Raw genomic sequence first — 19,174 nt, forward strand, 5'->3', positions numbered from 1 at the left:
TGCCTCCAAGCTTTCTTATTCGTTTTGCTAATAAACGTTCTACGTTTCTTATTTATTTGGTTATATATTATACATGTTTACTTGGCCTATTTCCAGTTTTGTATACCTATTTAAACTTTATGTAAGTTATTTGTTATTTTATATTAGGCATAGCCTGCCCCATAGCATGGTGTATTTTTATTCGTTTTGTTAATAAAAGTTCTATGTTTTATATATAGGCTAAAGTGAGTTTGACGTTGTATTTTGTTGTTGCATTCAAGCAATTGACGCCGAATTGACGCTAATTCGAAAGTGAAAGTAAAATGCGCACAGCGCTTTGAAGCTTTTTAAAAGTGAAGGAAAGCGAGGGAAAATTCAAACGAAGTAAAAACAATTGCTTTACGCCAAATTGCTGCTATTTGAAAGTGAAAATAAAAAGTGCACGCTGCTTTTACAAGCTATTTAAAAGCAAAGGAAAGCGAGGAAAAGAGGGAATGCCCCTGCCCCCACGGTGATACTGGTATTATCAGTGTTGTCACAAGTCGATTAACCGGTGGGAAACTTTCCTCACCGTCACAACCTTATTGTGTTTATTATATTAATATGTTTCAGCACATTACAATCATTATATGGCTTGAGTTAAGGTAGCCTATCTTCTGAATTAAACAGTTTATCACACAGATTGAAAGTGTGATTATCGATTGCCTGGAATGCCCATCCCTAGCATTTTTCCACCCGTCCCACAATTCCTAAAGCACTTTAAGCACTTTCATATCAGGCTTCTGCTTTGCTGTTGCTATTTCTGTTCCTCTTTTCATGCTGTTCTTCTGTGTTTATTTTGGTTCAAGGTTGGACAGGAGATTGAGGTCAGACCAGGTATTGTTTCTAAGGACCATGAAGGGAAACTAATGTGCAAACCTATCTTCTCCAAAATTGTCTCCCTGTTTGCCGAACACAATGACCTCCAATATGCTGCTCCTGGTGGCCTTATTGGTATGCAGACTTACACATTACTGCAGTCTTGTAATTGTGTGTGTTATTGTAACATTATTTAATGTTTGTTACGCACATTCTTTGTTGCAGGTGTTGGCACCAAGATTGACCCTACACTGTGCAGAGCAGATCGTATGGTGGGCCAGGTCCTCGGCGCTGTGGGGGCTCTTCCTGAGATCTTCACAGAGCTTGAGATCTCCTACTTCCTTTTAAGAAGGCTGCTTGGTGTGCGCACTGAGGGTGACAAGAAGGCAGCCAAGGTAAAGATTTTATAGTAGTATTATCAAAACAAATGTTAACTCTATTTGTTTTTCAACATCCTTATGAATGATGAAAATTTTTAATTTTAGGCAATTCCTCACATCGAAATTAGTTTTGTTTCATGTAGTCCACTCTAAAAGGTGTAGTTCACTTCCAGAACAAAAATTTACAGATAATGTACTCACCCCCTTGTCATCCAAGATGTTCAAGTCTTTATTTCTTCAGTTGTAAAGAAATTGTTTTTTGAGGAAAACATTTCAGAAATTATCTCCATATAATGGACTTCTATGATGCCCACGAGTTTGAACTTCCAAAATGCAGTTGCAATGCAGAAGAAGGGTCTTATCTAGCGGAACGATTGGTCACCAAAGTTTAGTGGACAAATTACTCTGCCTCCATCTCAGGATGTGCTGCCTGTCTCTTCAATGCCTATTTCTTCCGCACCTACTACTACAGGGCTATTAGAGACACAACATTTGCAGCCTTCTAATCCATGTTCCCCTGTTAGACCTTCCTTTCGTCCCTCAGATAACCTCAGGTCACAATCTGTCGTGGATCCTAATGTAATGGGTGCAGGCTTGACTCGGCAACGTAATGGTCCTCCATGGCTATCTTCAGTCAGTCATTATCAAATGAATACAGGTTTTTATTCCAGTGATCAACAAGTAGGAAGGGATCAAAGCCTTTTTCCATCTGATCAATTAAACTTTATGTAAGTTATTTGTTATTTTATATTAGGCATAGCCTGCCCCATAGCATGGTGTATTTTTATTTGTTTTGTTAATAAAAGTTCTATGTTTTATATATAGGCTAAAGTGAGTTTGACGTTGTATTTTGTTGTTGCATTCAAGCAATTGACGCCGAATTGACGCTAATTCGAAAGTGAAAGTAAAATGCGCACAGCGCTTTGAAGCTTTTTAAAAGTGAAGGAAAGCGAGGGAAAATTCAAACGAAGTAAAAACAATTGCTTTACGCCAAATTGCTGCTATTTGAAAGTGAAAATAAAAAGTGCACGCTGCTTTTACAAGCTATTTAAAAGCAAAGGAAAGCGAGGAAAAGAGGGAATGCCCCTGCCCCCACGGTGATACTGGTATTATCAGTGTTGTCACAAGTCGATTAACCGGTGGGAAAATTTCCTCACCGTCACAACCTTATTGTGTTTATTATATTAATATGTTTCAGCACATTACAATCATTATATGGCTTGAGTTAAGGTAGCCTATCTTCTGAATTAAACAGTTTATCACACAGATTGAAAGTGTGAATCCCATCTCTCTCTCTCAGTTTATGGGTGTTTGTGCGTGCATGTGGGGGAGGGGTGCGATTTTCGAATAATAATCGAATAATACCCTGTGATTATCGAATATTATTTTTGCCTGGAATGCCCATCCCTAGCATTTTTCCACCCGTCCCACAATTCCTAAAGCACTTTCATTGTCAGACTATCAGGCTTCTGCTTTGCTGTTGCTATTTCTGTTCCTCTTTTCATGCTGTTCTTCTGTGTTTATTTTGGTTCAAGGTTGGACAGGAGATTGAGGTCAGACCAGGTATTGTTTCTAAGGACCATGAAGGCAAACTAATGTGCAAACCTATCTTCTCCAAAATTGTCTCCCTGTTTGCCGAACACAATGACCTCCAATATGCTGCTCCTGGTGGCCTTATTGGTATGCAGACTTACACATTACTGCAGTCTTGTAATTGTGTGTGTTATTGTAACATTATTTAATGTTTGTTACGCACATTCTTTGTTGCAGGTGTTGGCACCAAGATTGACCCTACACTGTGCAGAGCAGATCGTATGGTGGGCCAGGTCCTCGGCGCTGTGGGGGCTCTTCCTGAGATTTTCACAGAGCTTGAGATCTCCTACTTCCTTTTAAGAAGGCTGCTTGGTGTGCGCACTGAGGGTGACAAGAAGGCAGCCAAGGTAAAGATTTTATAGTAGTATTATCAAAACAAATGTTAACTCTATTTGTTTTTCAACATCCTTATGAATGATGAAAATTTTTAATTTTAGGCAATTCCTCACATCGAAATTAGTTTTGTTTCATGTAGTCCACTCTAAAAGGTGTAGTTCACTTCCAGAACAAAAATTTACAGATAATGTACTCACCCCCTTGTCATCCAAGATGTTCAAGTCTTTATTTCTTCAGTTGTAAAGAAATTGTTTTTTGAGGAAAACATTTCAGAAATTATCTCCATATAATGGACTTCTATGATGCCCACGAGTTTGAACTTCCAAAATGCAGTTGCAATGCAGAAGAAGGGTCTTATCTAGCGGAACGATTGGTCACCAAAGTTTAGTGGACAAATTACTCTGCCTCCATCTCAGGATGTGCTGCCTGTCTCTTCAATGCCTATTTCTTCCGCACCTACTACTACAGGGCTATTAGAGACACAACATTTGCAGCCTTCTAATCCATGTTCCCCTGTTAGACCTTCCTTTCGTCCCTCAGATAACCTCAGGTCACAATCTGTCGTGGATCCTAATGTAATGGGTGCAGGCTTGACTCGGCAACGTAATGGTCCTCCATGGCTATCTTCAGTCAGTCATTATCAAATGAATACAGGTTTTTATTCCAGTGATCAACAAGTAGGAAGGGATCAAAGCCTTTTTCCATCTGATCAAATCAGGGAAATGCATTTTGTATGCCCGGTCGTCCATGGATGCCTCCAAGTTGGCCGTTTTCTTTCCAAGTGGAGGATTAATACCTGCCTGATTTTCCTTATCCAGTATTATATCCATCTTATGGCCAACATGCTCCACTTAATTGTGATCCTTCAAGAGTTGCAACATTGCCTCCTAGAGATCTATCAGCTGGATTTCCATATTAAGCTAATCCTTCCATTATTTCTATCCCGAATCCTTTGACCTCCAGAGATATCACTGCTTCAGCACCTCAAGAGCAGCAAAGAGATATGAATCAAACATCTGCACTTTCTCCAACTGGAATACAAATGATAGTACCTGGTCAGCATATGTCTATTCCAGCAGCAGTGACTGTGCCCCACACAGTGATGCCTGCTTTACAGCCCTCCAGGTCAGCCCTTATTGAAAGACTTTCATTTCCATATTTAAAGAGTGATGACCCCCATGAGTTTGCCATGTTGCCCCCAGAAGAAACTGAGCAATACAAGTATCATATTCTTCTGGATCATTTGAAGTTTGATGCAGCCCGACATTTAGCCTTGGCTTATGCCCATCATTCCCAGCCTTACACTACTGCATTGAAGGCTCTTCAGAAAAGGTATGATCAACCACATCAGTTGGTGCTTCGAGAGATTGCTGCTATTAAGAATTTGCTAGCTGTACATTCAGGAGATCCTGTTGGGTTTGTTCAATTTGCTGTAGGCATGCTTCAGTCCTGGGATCATGAAAGATCTAAAGAGTTATCCTGTGCATCACATGTCCATCAACTGCTTAGTAAGCTACCAGCACAGCAGGTCACCAGTTTTGCAAGATATGCTAAAACCACTCGACCAGATGAGCCCTTTGACTTGGTTAATTTCTCTGTTTGATTGGAAGTGAAATCAGAATGTCAGAATTTAGATATCCAAGTGTTTGAACAATCTAAAGGTGTGAAGTTTCAGACAAGAGATGGGAGGCCTACCACGTCCCAATTTCAAACAGCTGCTTTCCTACATGGGGTGAGTCCAGAAGTGAACCTACCCACTAAGAGAAAGAAAATAGAAACTACTAACAGTGAAATTATCAGATCACAGGAAAGGAATGAGGGCCGTAAACCATCTTGTGCATACTGTTGCAGTACTGATCACCATCTTAGTCATTGTCCTGAATTCCAGAGCTTTGATACAGTAGCCAAACGGAAATGGATTGCTGACAATAACCGTTGTTGGAGATGTGACTGGGCCCAATTGTGTTTATTATATTAATATGTTTCAGCACATTACAATCATTATATGGCTTGAGTTAAGGTAGCCTATCTTCTGAATTAAACAGTTTATCACACAGATTGAAAGTGTGAATCCCATCTCTCTCTCTCAGTTTATGGGTGTTTGTGCGTGCATGTGGGGGAGGGGTGCGATTTTCGAATAATAATCGAATAATACCCTGTGATTATCGAATATTATTTTTGCCTGGAATGCCCATCCCTAGCATTTTTCCACCCGTCCCACAATTCCTAAAGCACTTTCATTGTCAGACTATCAGGCTTCTGCTTTGCTGTTGCTATTTCTGTTCCTCTTTTCATGCTGTTCTTCTGTGTTTATTTTGGTTCAAGGTTGGACAGGAGATTGAGGTCAGACCAGGTATTGTTTCTAAGGACCATGAAGGGAAACTAATGTGCAAACCTATCTTCTCCAAAATTGTCTCCCTGTTTGCCGAACACAATGACCTCCAATATGCTGCTCCTGGTGGCCTTATTGGTATGCAGACTTACACATTACTGCAGTCTTGTAATTGTGTGTGTTATTGTAACATTATTTAATGTTTGTTACGCACATTCTTTGTTGCAGGTGTTGGCACCAAGATTGACCCTACACTGTGCAGAGCAGATCGTATGGTGGGCCAGGTCCTCGGCGCTGTGGGGGCTCTTCCTGAGATTTTCACAGAGCTTGAGATCTCCTACTTCCTTTTAAGAAGGCTGCTTGGTGTGCGCACTGAGGGTGACAAGAAGGCAGCCAAGGTAAAGATTTTATAGTAGTATTATCAAAACAAATGTTAACTCTATTTGTTTTTCAACATCCTTATGAATGATGAAAATTTTTAATTTTAGGCAATTCCTCACATCGAAATTAGTTTTGTTTCATGTAGTCCACTCTAAAAGGTGTAGTTCACTTCCAGAACAAAAATTTACAGATAATGTACTCACCCCCTTGTCATCCAAGATGTTCAAGTCTTTATTTCTTCAGTTGTAAAGAAATTGTTTTTTGAGGAAAACATTTCAGAAATTATCTCCATATAATGGACTTCTATGATGCCCACGAGTTTGAACTTCCAAAATGCAGTTGCAATGCAGAAGAAGGGTCTTATCTAGCGGAACGATTGGTCACCAAAGTTTAGTGGACAAATTACTCTGCCTCCATCTCAGGATGTGCTGCCTGTCTCTTCAATGCCTATTTCTTCCGCACCTACTACTACAGGGCTATTAGAGACACAACATTTGCAGCCTTCTAATCCATGTTCCCCTGTTAGACCTTCCTTTCGTCCCTCAGATAACCTCAGGTCACAATCTGTCGTGGATCCTAATGTAATGGGTGCAGGCTTGACTCGGCAACGTAATGGTCCTCCATGGCTATCTTCAGTCAGTCATTATCAAATGAATACAGGTTTTTATTCCAGTGATCAACAAGTAGGAAGGGATCAAAGCCTTTTTCCATCTGATCAAATCAGGGAAATGCATTTTGTATGCCCGGTCGTCCATGGATGCCTCCAAGTTGGCCGTTTTCTTTCCAAGTGGAGGATTAATACCTGCCTGATTTTCCTTATCCAGTATTATATCCATCTTATGGCCAACATGCTCCACTTAATTGTGATCCTTCAAGAGTTGCAACATTGCCTCCTAGAGATCTATCAGCTGGATTTCCATATTAAGCTAATCCTTCCATTATTTCTATCCCGAATCCTTTGACCTCCAGAGATATCACTGCTTCAGCACCTCAAGAGCAGCAAAGAGATATGAATCAAACATCTGCACTTTCTCCAACTGGAATACAAATGATAGTACCTGGTCAGCATATGTCTATTCCAGCAGCAGTGACTGTGCCCCACACAGTGATGCCTGCTTTACAGCCCTCCAGGTCAGCCCTTATTGAAAGACTTTCATTTCCATATTTAAAGAGTGATGACCCCCATGAGTTTGCCATGTTGCCCCCAGAAGAAACTGAGCAATACAAGTATCATATTCTTCTGGATCATTTGAAGTTTGATGCAGCCCGACATTTAGCCTTGGCTTATGCCCATCATTCCCAGCCTTACACTACTGCATTGAAGGCTCTTCAGAAAAGGTATGATCAACCACATCAGTTGGTGCTTCGAGAGATTGCTGCTATTAAGAATTTGCTAGCTGTACATTCAGGAGATCCTGTTGGGTTTGTTCAATTTGCTGTAGGCATGCTTCAGTCCTGGGATCATGAAAGATCTAAAGAGTTATCCTGTGCATCACATGTCCATCAACTGCTTAGTAAGCTACCAGCACAGCAGGTCACCAGTTTTGCAAGATATGCTAAAACCACTCGACCAGATGAGCCCTTTGACTTGGTTAATTTCTCTGTTTGATTGGAAGTGAAATCAGAATGTCAGAATTTAGATATCCAAGTGTTTGAACAATCTAAAGGTGTGAAGTTTCAGACAAGAAAAGGGAGGCCTACCACGTTTCAATGTCAAACAGTTGCTTTTAGAGTCCAGAAGTGAACCTACCCACTAAGAGAAAGAAAATAGAAACTACTAACAGTGAAATTATCAGATCACAGGAAAGGAATGAGGGCCGTAAACCATCTTGTGCATACTGTTGCAGTACTGATCACCATCTTAGTCATTGTCCTGAATTCCAGAGCTTTGATACAGTAGCCAAACGGAAATGGATTGCTGACAATAACCGTTGTTGGAGATGTGACTGGGCCCATAGATCTTTCAACTTTGACCTGCAAAGAAAATGTCCAGTGTGTCAGAATCATCACTTAGGAATACTGCATGAAGTGAATGCACACAAGCCTGATTCTGGGATATTTTATTTGAGTAGACCAAGTTGTCATAACGCTGTTCTTCTGAAAATCGTGAAGGTAATTTTGAGCCACCAAGGAAAGACTCTGGAGACATATGCCATATTAGATGATGGTTCAGAAAGAACCATGTTTATGTCTTCGGCTGCAGAGAGTTTAGGTCTTCATGGGGCGGCAGAATCATTGGTCCTTCGAACCATTCGGCAAGGCACAGAAAATTGATGGTGCTACTGTTTCCTTTTCAATTTCGCCAGCTTTCCATAAGCAGAGTAAATACCAAATACGAGGAGCCTTTACTGCTCAAATGCTTGATTTGCCTGAACAGACTTCCCCAGTGCAGATCCTCCAGCGACGCTATCAACATCTAAGAGGCCTCCCTCTGGTGGAGTTTCAGAAGGTTAAACCTATGTTACTAGTGGGAGCTGATCATCCTCACCTTCTTTGTTCCAAAGAGCGAGTACGTTTCGGTCCTCCTGGAAGTCCAGCTGCTTTGCATACTCGCGTGGGGTGGACACTGCAGGGACCTACTTCTTTGGGTGAGAAGACTAATTTTATAACAGTGTGTTTCTTCCAAGCTTCCCTCTCCATGGATCAGTTGCACAAGGATTTGAAGAAGTTATGGCAAGTTGATGTATGTCTTTTCTCTCAGACTCCTAAGCCTGCTCAGCCTTTTCACATTGCCTCCATTTCTGCTGGTGCAGAGAAGCCGGCTCAGCACTTGCACATTGTCTCCGTTCCCATTATATTAGAGAAGTTGGCTCAGCCTTTGCATGTATCAGCTGGTACAGATGGCTCAGTGTCTTTCACAAGAGGGAAATTAATCAAGGTTCTGTCCTCTTGTTTCCGCTGCTTGGCCCTTTGAACTCTCTCTATTTGCTATGCTGCCCATGGCGCTTTGTTCAGTCCTGTTTGCTCTGTTCCAGTTTGTGATCAACTTAATCTTAGTCGTGCTGTTGGAGCCTTGTTTTACCTCTGGGATTCTATTAGAGCAGATGACATTTCTATTTCCTTCTACAACCCTGCCAGTACCATGGCCTCCACCTTTTCCAGGAGTTCTGTTATGGCCTGTATTGTCATCTGCAACTGTTTTGTTGAAGCTTTGTGTTTATCTAGTATCCTGTTGGGGCAGTATTGGATGGCTCCCATTTGTCTAGTGTCTCCCCAGAGTCATGGTTTTCCAAATTTACATGTATTTATAATGATTTATCTCTATCTAATGTATTGTTAAAGTAGGTACCCTTTATTCAGTTCCTCACATACAAATCTTGACTTTACCATTGTTAGAGTTGGGAAATTGTGGGAACTTTTATGGTTAATGGTAATTTAGTAATATTCTGTTAAATTACAACGGGTTAAAATGGCTGTAGTTTTTGTGAATGAAACATGTAAATTGTATAGTCTGTATGCAAATATGTTAACAAAGCGGCTGTAGAAAATTCTGCTGTGTTCTGATTGGTTGACTGAGTCCTGATAAGAACACCTGTGGCCTCTTACTAATTAAGCCTCAGTTTCAATGGGCCTGTTTACACCTGGTCACTTCATGCGTTTTTTTTCTGATCTGGTCGGATAGCTATCCGATCGTGAAAAGACCAGGTGTAAATGCCCTCCAAAACGCATTCGAGACGGATATAAATCCGATCGCTCAAACCACTTCAGGAGGTGGTCTGGGCCGCATTCCAGACGAAACAACTGCCGCGAATGAAACAAAGTAATACGCAGACGGTCAACACACAGTCATCTTCATTAAAAGTAGTATGACAAACTTATCTTTCCAGTGCTGATGCCGCGCGCTCTCCTATTGCGGTCTTTGATCTTGAAATGAGCTGATAATTAATAAAATGCAGCGCTTATCTTTTGATTTAGTTGACGTGAACTCCGTTAAATTTAAATATAGCGCGGGAATTGAAGATCGGATTTATATCCGTTTTGCGACGACACATTTTTGTGGCCAAGTGTAAATGGAAACGTTTTAACAAATCAGATATTAACAAAAATTTCAGATGATGTATAAATCTCAATTTTAAAAAATTGACCCTTATGACTGGGTTTGTTGCCAGGGTCACATATTACATAAGCACAGACTTTTATTTTGAATATAATTCATCACAATTAATTGATTTGACAGCACTAATTAATAAGCATTCTGATTTCACTGTATTTTTGTCCTATTTTGAATACTATTAGTTTTTGATTTTTATACTAATTTGGCCAACAGGTTCAGAAGCTGTCGAAGAATGAGGTGCTGATGGTAAACATTGGCTCACTGTCGACAGGAGGCCGTGTGAGTGCAGTGAAAGCTGATTTGGCCAAGATTGTGCTCACTAACCCTGTGTGCACAGAGGTGGGGGAGAAGATCGCCTTGAGTCGCAGAGTGGAGAAACATTGGCGGTGAGCACATTTTTGTTCAGCTGTTTGTTCTGTGCAATAATATGCATCAATGAATCATGCACAATTAGATCAGAAACTTGTTTTATATATTTTTCACTCCATGAATGCAGTTTGTACAGTCATTGACTTGTTTCTCTTCCCTAGTTTGATTGGATGGGGTCAGATCAGGAGAGGGGTGACCATCACACCCACAGTCGACGATGACTGAGGAGTAACCACATTCTTTCAATGACTCGCACTGTCTCTCTGCCGGACATAATTAAATCATTTTCACACACACTCGTGCACAGGCCAGCGCGTTTCGTTGTCAGCGCAGAGTGAAGGGAAAGGCTCTTTTTGATAGGAACGCACTGGCCCTGTATTTTAAGATGTTCACCATCCTCTGTGGAAGGATTGGTGTCATTTATATGAGAAATGCAATGAAAACAATATTCCTTGGCTTGACAAAGATATTGTCAACATCTTTCAGTGATGACTAATAAAAACCTTTTGGATCAAACTGTTTGTGTGCTTTGTTTTCTGAAAATGGTGCTTCATTTCAACCACTACACTTACTATTAAACTACTTTAAAAACCTTATTCTCAAGAATAAGAGCAATGTAGTTGTAAAAATGCTCCAAAAATCTTATTGCAGTATGGCATGCGGGGTTATTAATAGCACCCAAAGCCATTTGAGAGTGTGGGGTGACATTGAGTCAATAACTAATGATTATTTATAAGTGGGGGGTACAGGTCCACAACAGATTGATGGTTTCTACACCTTTGATTAAACTTAAAATATCCTGAACAAATATTGTTGTATATTAAAAGTATGAAGAAGTTAATCTATAAGCATGTAGTAAATTGTTTTTGAGGCTTTTGAATGAGCAGCAGTTGTGTCCTAACAGTTTGGCTGCATTATACCTTGTATTAATAACCTCAGTTATAGTATTTAATGGTGTGAAGAGAACATTCAACTCGATCTTATTATCTCTAACCAACCACATTGCTTAGCTAAGTCTTGAGTATTAAATTCAAGTATTAATATTATCGTTATATTTCTTATATGCTGTCGTGTTATTTTTAATTTACATTATTTTTGTATATTGTTTATGTATATTTGCTTGGTTTTTAATGTATGTTAATAGTTATGTTTGTAAAAGTATGCTGGCCTGTACCTAATGTAAGATCAAACTGACATGTTCAAGCGTCTTGATAAAAAAGACAAGAATAAAAACGTCAAACCATTAGGTCAGTAACCGTATACGCACTAAACTGTGTAAATGTGCTACTCTGCAAATATTTTCAACCAAAACAATTTTCCTAATAAGCCTTTATGGTCATTAAACCATTTTCTATGCATAAATCCATAACTGGCTAATATCCCGAGCTCGCTAATCATTCCGCATCATATGCCTTTGACGCCACCACAAAATAAAGCCCACAAATACTCCCTCACACGCAACTTCCAAAGCGCTAAACAAAAGCAAAATCATTCGTTTGGTTTTACTCAATACAGCCTAGTTTTAAAATCGCCAACGCGCAGAGAAAATACAGTTGGCGGGCCTGCCAAAAGAGCCGGACTGCGGCACCTGTCTGAGACTCCTTCCGCATTTTCCTGCGGCTCCGAGGCAGTGACGTGCGCCTCTGAAGGCGGCGTAATCTCCGGCGGAGCTGGAGGCTGCAGCGCCGCGGAGCGCATCAGACTCGGCCCCTCCCCTCCGCGCTCCGCGGCGGCCCGCCCTGCTCACACAAGAGCCCCGTCTGCGCTCTGCCCGAGTCTGGGGGTGGGAGACGGAAACCCGTACGGCCTTGGAAACAAACAAAACAAACACAAAAAGGTAGGCCGCTGTGTTTAACAGAATATGAACGTTCATATTTGTTAGATTAGCATCTGATGCGATATCTTGGAGTGTGAGTGAAATACGTGTTTATCTGTTTGAGAGATTAACGTCGTTGCAATGGCGCGTAGGCCTTTGTTAGCAGCGAGCCGCGGCCTTCAGAGGCCTAAAGTAGGCCGCGGAGACGAGACTCTCAAGACGCGCATGATTGATTCATAAGCTACTACACATTGACTTCATGTTCAGATGCATTACGCAAACTATAACTGTGTTGCAGGTCATATTAAGTGTAATTGTGCGGACACTTAAGTATATATTTTTGAGATTTTATGTATTATTTTTATTTAGTCAAAATGGCGATGATCGCGAAAGGGGGCGTGTCTGGTTATTTATATCAGTGGGCGGGGCATTGTGCTACGCCCTTCTGGCTGTCACAGAAGCGTCAACACTGCATTACAGTATCAGATTATGGGATTCATGGAAGCCTGTTTGCCTTACAGCTGCTGTACTAAAAGTATAATCAGGTCATTCCTATTGTATAGTTATTTTTTTAGCTCAGTAGCTTGGAAAATAAATCTGCTTGTGTTGTAATTTAAAGTATTTCTACCTAAGGGTGTACTAGACTTTCAGAAATATTCACTGGTCGTGATCAGGTACTTCGATGTATTCATAATTTTATTATTTAAAAAAAATTAAATTTAAATATTATTTAATGAATTCCATTATAAATAATTTATTTTATGTATTTTTTATGCAATATAAAGTTACATATTATAACTATTTTCATGTTATGGCCTATAACTGATATAAACATTAATCATTATTAACATTCTACACAATTCTGTCAAAATAAAATAAAACTAGTGCTGTCAAACAATTAATCCCATCCAAAATAAAAGTTTTTGTTTACATAATATATGTGTGTGTACTGTGTATTAATTATGTATATATAAATACACACACATATGGTATATATTTTGAACATATTTACATGTATATATTTATATTAATATAATTTATATCTAAATGTATTTAATATATAAACATATTTTTCTTAAATATATACATGCATGTGTGTATATTTATATATATACATAACAAATATACACCGTTCAAGCACATTATGTAAACAAACGTATTTTGGATGCGATTAATCAATTGATAGCACTAAAAAACACTACTAACTAAAATCAGTCATTTAAAATACTACAAGTGAATTTCGGCATCACAATATTATGATGCATAGTATGAAGGACAGATATTAATTTTGAGATATGCTAAAGCTTACATTTAACCATGTTGTTAAATTTAAACTAAATGATTTATCATTCTACTTATACTTATTCTAATTATATTTATTATTTTATGCAATATATCAAGACATATATGTGATTGGGATATAAAAATGTTCTGCATAACCAGAATCAATTTAATAAACTGGAATAAATTGCTTTAGTGATGGGAAGGAACTAAATATTAATATTTAACCTGGTATTTTATCACTTTTTTATTCAGATGTTTTAGTAAAGCAATAAGCCCTGTGAAGCTGTGATTTACAGTGAATTTATATCAAAAAGTGAATTTTGTGTTTGTTTCCAAATAAAGTGTAATGATATTAATAAAAACATTATTCTTCCGCCAAACAATGTAGTTCCTCAGAAACGGTTGTGGTTCCAACAAAGTGGTTGCCGAGCAACACACAAATGTAAACAAAGGTGTATGTTTGTAGAGTAATTTACAACCGCTTCAAAGTTCGAGCTTGGCCCAACCAATCAGAATCAAGGACCGGAACTATCAGTTTTATAGTTATCTTTTTAATATCCTAACATGTATTGTTTAAACCTATTGCAAGACAATTCTGACAAAGTATTATATAATGCTGATTTTATGCTGTGAATCTTACACAAATTAGACTTTCATGTTCGTATTGTGTTGATGGTTTTATTTCCTTTTCCATGTTGTTCCTGTAGGTCTTATATTATGCAGATGACCGGCGGAGGCTATGGATGAAGATGTAACGGCTCTCTCTCTCCATTCCCATGAGCCCAAGATCATATTCCATGGGACAGGTAAACAAACAACGACTGATGAAGCCTCTCAGATTGTTGTTTTATGAGTGTAAAGATATTTATGTGTGAACTTTATGGTTTCTTCTACATGAAGAGGGTGATGGAGAAGAAGACGAGGTGGTGGTAGAACTGCAGGAGTCGGTTCTGGTGTCTGACGTGGAGGATGAGAAGATCGCGGTGCACGGCCTCGCCCATGAGGAGCTGGTCATCCAGGAAGCTATCGAGGATGTGGTGGCGGAGTACGTGCCATGCACAGATGAAGACGAAGAGCTTGGCACCATTGCTGTGGAGACCTGTGTGATGTCACCCGATGATGTGGCTCTGGAGGAGGAAGGACTGCAGGTTGATGTGGTGACTGACGCTCAGGTACAGGAGGATCCTGACACCTGTGGAGACTACCTCATGATCTCTTGTGAGTGGCTTCAGCCAATCAGAATAGAGCATTTGTTGGAAAGGATCTGTGGATATTAATGACTCATTGTTCAGAAAGTTTCTGTGTTGCTTGACAACAGTAAACAGTCTATGTTTAAGGCGCAGCTACATGCACTGTTGTTCGGCACTTTTTTGTAAGCGAAATCCAGTCATTTCAAAGGATGGCAAAAGATTTCCTCTCATAAATTTCACAACGGGTTCAAGTTTATCCAATGAATTTGCTGTGTTGACCAACAGAAAGCTGCTTAGTTCGGAAGTGACCTCTGTGCTGCATGCATCGCAACACTATTGACTATAGACAATAGATCTTTTTTTGTCCTTAATAATGTTGCCCAAATTACTGTATTATTGAAATAAAAAAATTTCTGATCATCATCATTATTATTATTATTATTTGAGATGCAGAATATATTGGTACCATATCAGTTATTGCCCTTTTTGTATTATTATTATTTGTATTATTTTTTATTCAGATATTATTTTAATGGTATATTCATTTATGTTATACATTAGATATTAATTTCATTAATATTAATTATATAACTGTGCATGCTTATTTGCTCTAGTTTTACATTTAGATTATATTTGCCATCATCTAAAGCTCACTTGAAGTTAATTTTTAAAAACGAGTAATTTTAATAACACTGTTAAATCTAAACTTTAGCAAATTTCTATACCATACATTATATTATAATATTGTGATGCCTAAATTCACTTTATCATGTATCACTAAAAATAACTGATTGTAGTTGTTCATGTTTTTAGATTCAATTTGTTTAGATAAAGTAGTATAGAATTTTAATATCAATATTTATCAGTTATTGGTGGTAATTATCAGAATTATCAGAATATTCATGGCATAAACAAAAAAAAACAATTGCAAGATATAAACTTACATTTACATACAGAGTTGCAAGAAAAAAAGTCCGAATTGTAAGAAACTGTTGCAATCACCTTTTTTATTTTTTATACATCCTGTAGCAGACTACTGTTATTGCTAAAAGATTTATTAAACACAAGTGCTTTTTATTATATTACTGTTGCTGCTGTTTAAAGCTTCCACTTTGTGTTGAACGTGGTAAACGTAAAGCATGATTTTTTGCTTTATTCTTTACACCATTTAATGATGCAGTATGCAAGAACATGGATGTTGCTTGTTTGTCACCATCTGTTTGTCTTGATTTTATTTCAGTGGATGAGGCTGGAAAGGTGGTTTCTGATGAGGATGCTAAAGTTACTATTGAGGGCACTTTAGAAGACCCAGAGGATGTGGAGAAGGATGATGAGGGTCAAGAGGTCATCAAAGTGTACATCATCAAGGCTCACCCAGAGGAGGAAGACTTGGGTATGTTTGAACTTTCTTCAAGTCTGCAGCACGATGCAGAACTTCATTAAAGAGTTTTTCAAACACATTTTGTTTTAGTGTGTATACAGTGCCCTCCACTAATATTAGCACCCTTGGTAAATATGAACAAAAGCGGCTGTGAAAATAAATCTGCATCTTGATCTTTTTGAGCATTCATTGAAAAAAATCACAAAAATTCTAACCTTCCATTGAAGTAAAACAATTGAAAGTGAGGGGAAAATCTCATGATGAAATAAATGTTTTTCTCTAATGCATGTTGGCCACAATTATTGGCACCCCTAGATATTCTTATGAGTAAAATATCTCTGAGTATATTGCCATTCATATTCACATTTATTAGCTCACCAGGGTGACTAGGAGCATGAAATTGTCCAGCCGTGACTTCCTGTTCCACAGGATTATAAATATGAGGAACACAAAGCCCAAATTCCCTTAATCAACCATCACAAGGGGTAAAACCAAAGAATATAGTTCTGATGTACTGAACAAGATTGTTGAGCTTCACAAAATAGAAAGTGGCTGTAAGAAAACAGCTAAAGTATAGAAAATCCCCATTTCCACCATCAGGGCAATAATTAGGAGGTTCCAATCAACTAAAGATGTTACAAATCTGCCTGGAAGAGGACATGTGTCTATATCGTCCTAATGCATGGTGAGGAGGAGAGTTTGAGTGGCCAAAGACTCTCCAAGGATCACAGCTGGAGAATTGCAGAGATTAGTTGAATCTTGGGGTCAGAAAGCCTAAAAAATATATATCAAACAGCCCCTACATCACCACATGTTGTTCAAATGGGTTTCAAGGAAAACAACTCATCCAAAAACAAACTCTAGCATATTCAGTTGTCAGGCACGACTGGAACTTCACATGGCATTGACTTCTATGGTCAGATGAAACTAAAAAAGAGCTTTTTAACAGTAAACACTTAAAGGGTTAGTTCACCCAAAAATGAAAATTAGGCTGCGTTTACATGTCAATCGGTGAAGCTAGTCAAAACCAGGATGACATCAGTGAGTCCCGTTACTGTCGGTTTGTTGTGAAAGTGTTTTCTCCAAATGATACTATGGGTTTTTCCTCAAACAGATGTGGTTAAAATCACAGATGAGGTCTACATGGAAGTGGTGGTGGGGGGTGAAGACCCCGGAAATGTTCAGCGGACAATTGACAATGCATCGCTCAACAAAGACTTCATGCCTGTGGCTTGGGCAGCTGCTTACAGTTAGTCAAACACATGCACATTTTTTGGTTATATTCAAAAGTTGTATTGTGCAGTTTTTTCCACAATCAATAATTTGTGCAGTTAATTATTAAGAAATATGCACGTGTCCTATTATTCTCCTAAATTGTGTCTCCTAAATCATTTGTACATAAGCTAATAAGGAATGCAATCTTTTTAAATTCATTTGAGTAATTTGATGATAATTTATTTAAACTGATAAATTGACAGGCTTCCTAATAGACTTAGAGTCTTTATGCCAACAACCAAATTCGTCACTGAGATGAGTTGTAGTTTATTAATCGAACACTTTGTAATCCACATATCTCTTTAATTTGCAGTACAAGATAGCTTCTCATTATAACCTTTAAATATGGTGTAATGTCTGTCAGGTGGGGAGGAGAGTGAAAGCTGTGAGAACAGGAATGGAGCAGCAAGTGCTTTACTGCACGTTGATGAGTCTGATATGATCGAAAGACTCAGTCGTCAGCGAAGCAAGAACAAGAGCAAGAAACGCTCTGAACTTCGTCACGTTCAGACAGGTACATCTCTTCTTCATTTTAATTATCAGTGTTTGTTACATTTTCTTGGATTTAATTATATCCCATTTTATGTAACATTTTAAATGTATATATTTGAAATAAAATGTTTTATATTTAATTCAATATTATTACCATTCAAAAGGTCAGTACGTTTTTTTATTAAAGAAATTAATTTAACTTTTAATATTTTTAATAACTTTTAATACATACAGTTACAGTACATTGTTGCAAAAGATTTGTATTTAAAATAAATGTTGTTTTGAACTGGCTGCTGAAAATTCAGCTTTGCTATCATAATAAATTACATTTTAAAATAGAATACAGTTTTGCTTAATTTGTGATAATTTCATAATATTACTGTTTTTACTGTATTTTTGATTAAATAAATGCAGCTTCGGTGAGTAGAAGAGACTTAGGCCCAATCCCAATTCTATTTAAAACTCCTTCCCCTTGTCCCTTGAAACAGAGTGGCAAGGGGTAGGGGTGAAAATATTGCCCTAAGAAAGGGGACACCACTACTACACCATTACATGTCATCATACATCGTCTAGCTTCCATGGTCTGTCTGAATACTGGTGTGCATTAGAGCCGTTAAATTACCGTTCTGTAAGTCCGCGTGAACCGGAAGTTGCCGTCTTTATTTCAGTATGATGACGTATTTCCAACTGAAACGGAATATTGAATAGAGGGCGGGGTTTATTTTTGCGCTCCTCATCTCTCACTCGCAGCAAACTAATGGTCGGAGGGGCATGGTTAAGCATATTCTGCTCAAGCCATCAAACTGACGTCATCCGAGAAGGACTGCCATTCCAGAGCAGAAGCAAATGATCAGATTTTGATTAAAGATTACCAAAACAAACTTTTTCAGTGGATTAACTCGCATGCATTAATTGTTCACCTTAAGACTAACAATGTGCGCTAGCAAAATAAATATTGTACATTTTAATTTCATGCAGACTTTAATGCTCTGCTTATATTGACACACACACATATATATATATATATATATATATATCGGAGATCGTGCAGCTCACACACAAACATCAGGAGCAAAGAAACTTGTCAACGCTGCCCCGCAACTTTTATTAATAAAATAGTTTCAATATTGAATCGCTACATTATATTTTCCAGCAACGAGAGGATAAAATCACTGCTTTTGAAGTAAACTCACTCATTGTAGAGAGAGACGCACATAATCACACACGCAACTTTTTCATCTCTCTCTCAAAATGGCCGTATTTGAGAAAAAAAGTTTAGCGATTTCTAATTATTGGGGGGACTAGCCCCCATCAATATCTATGTTGGTTACAGCCCTGACCAGACATGAAAATAAATGTGTCGTGGGACTATCGTGCAGTCAGTTAATGGTTTAACGTTAGCAAACTTCAGCGAGATATATATATATATATATATATATATATATATATATGTA

At 38.4% G+C, this 19,174-nt stretch overlaps 2 protein-coding genes across 2 annotated transcripts in view; both read left to right on the plus strand.

The window, feature by feature from the left end:
- LOC107727229 (eukaryotic translation initiation factor 2 subunit 3) overlaps nucleotides 1-10,798 on the plus strand; it is a 31,810-nt gene extending 21,012 nt beyond the window's left edge. Inside the window, exons 10-13 of the mRNA XM_016537025.1 lie at nucleotides 828-972; nucleotides 1,063-1,232; nucleotides 10,127-10,299; nucleotides 10,444-10,798. Coding sequence (XP_016392511.1) covers nucleotides 828-972; nucleotides 1,063-1,232; nucleotides 10,127-10,299; nucleotides 10,444-10,507 — 552 coding nt within the window. The 3' untranslated portion in view covers nucleotides 10,508-10,798. The remainder of the gene's footprint in view (nucleotides 1-827; nucleotides 973-1,062; nucleotides 1,233-10,126; nucleotides 10,300-10,443) is intronic.
- Nucleotides 10,799-11,665: 867 nt separating this feature from the next.
- The window catches only part of LOC107727201 (zinc finger Y-chromosomal protein 1-like), a 10,600-nt gene continuing 3,091 nt past the window's right edge, over nucleotides 11,666-19,174 (plus strand). Inside the window, exons 1-8 of the mRNA XM_016536993.1 lie at nucleotides 11,666-12,119; nucleotides 14,090-14,188; nucleotides 14,283-14,600; nucleotides 15,813-16,000; nucleotides 16,818-16,869; nucleotides 16,944-16,994; nucleotides 17,068-17,202; nucleotides 17,593-17,742. Of these exons, the coding sequence (XP_016392479.1) occupies nucleotides 14,122-14,188; nucleotides 14,283-14,600; nucleotides 15,813-16,000; nucleotides 16,818-16,869; nucleotides 16,944-16,994; nucleotides 17,068-17,202; nucleotides 17,593-17,742 (961 nt within the window). The 5' untranslated portion in view covers nucleotides 11,666-12,119; nucleotides 14,090-14,121. The remainder of the gene's footprint in view (nucleotides 12,120-14,089; nucleotides 14,189-14,282; nucleotides 14,601-15,812; nucleotides 16,001-16,817; nucleotides 16,870-16,943; nucleotides 16,995-17,067; nucleotides 17,203-17,592; nucleotides 17,743-19,174) is intronic.

This window comes from Sinocyclocheilus rhinocerous, unplaced genomic scaffold (genome assembly GCF_001515625.1).
Source record: "Sinocyclocheilus rhinocerous isolate Xijiao unplaced genomic scaffold, SAMN03320098_v1.1 scaffold65, whole genome shotgun sequence".
In the NCBI taxonomy this organism is placed as follows: domain Eukaryota; kingdom Metazoa; phylum Chordata; class Actinopteri; order Cypriniformes; family Cyprinidae; genus Sinocyclocheilus; species Sinocyclocheilus rhinocerous.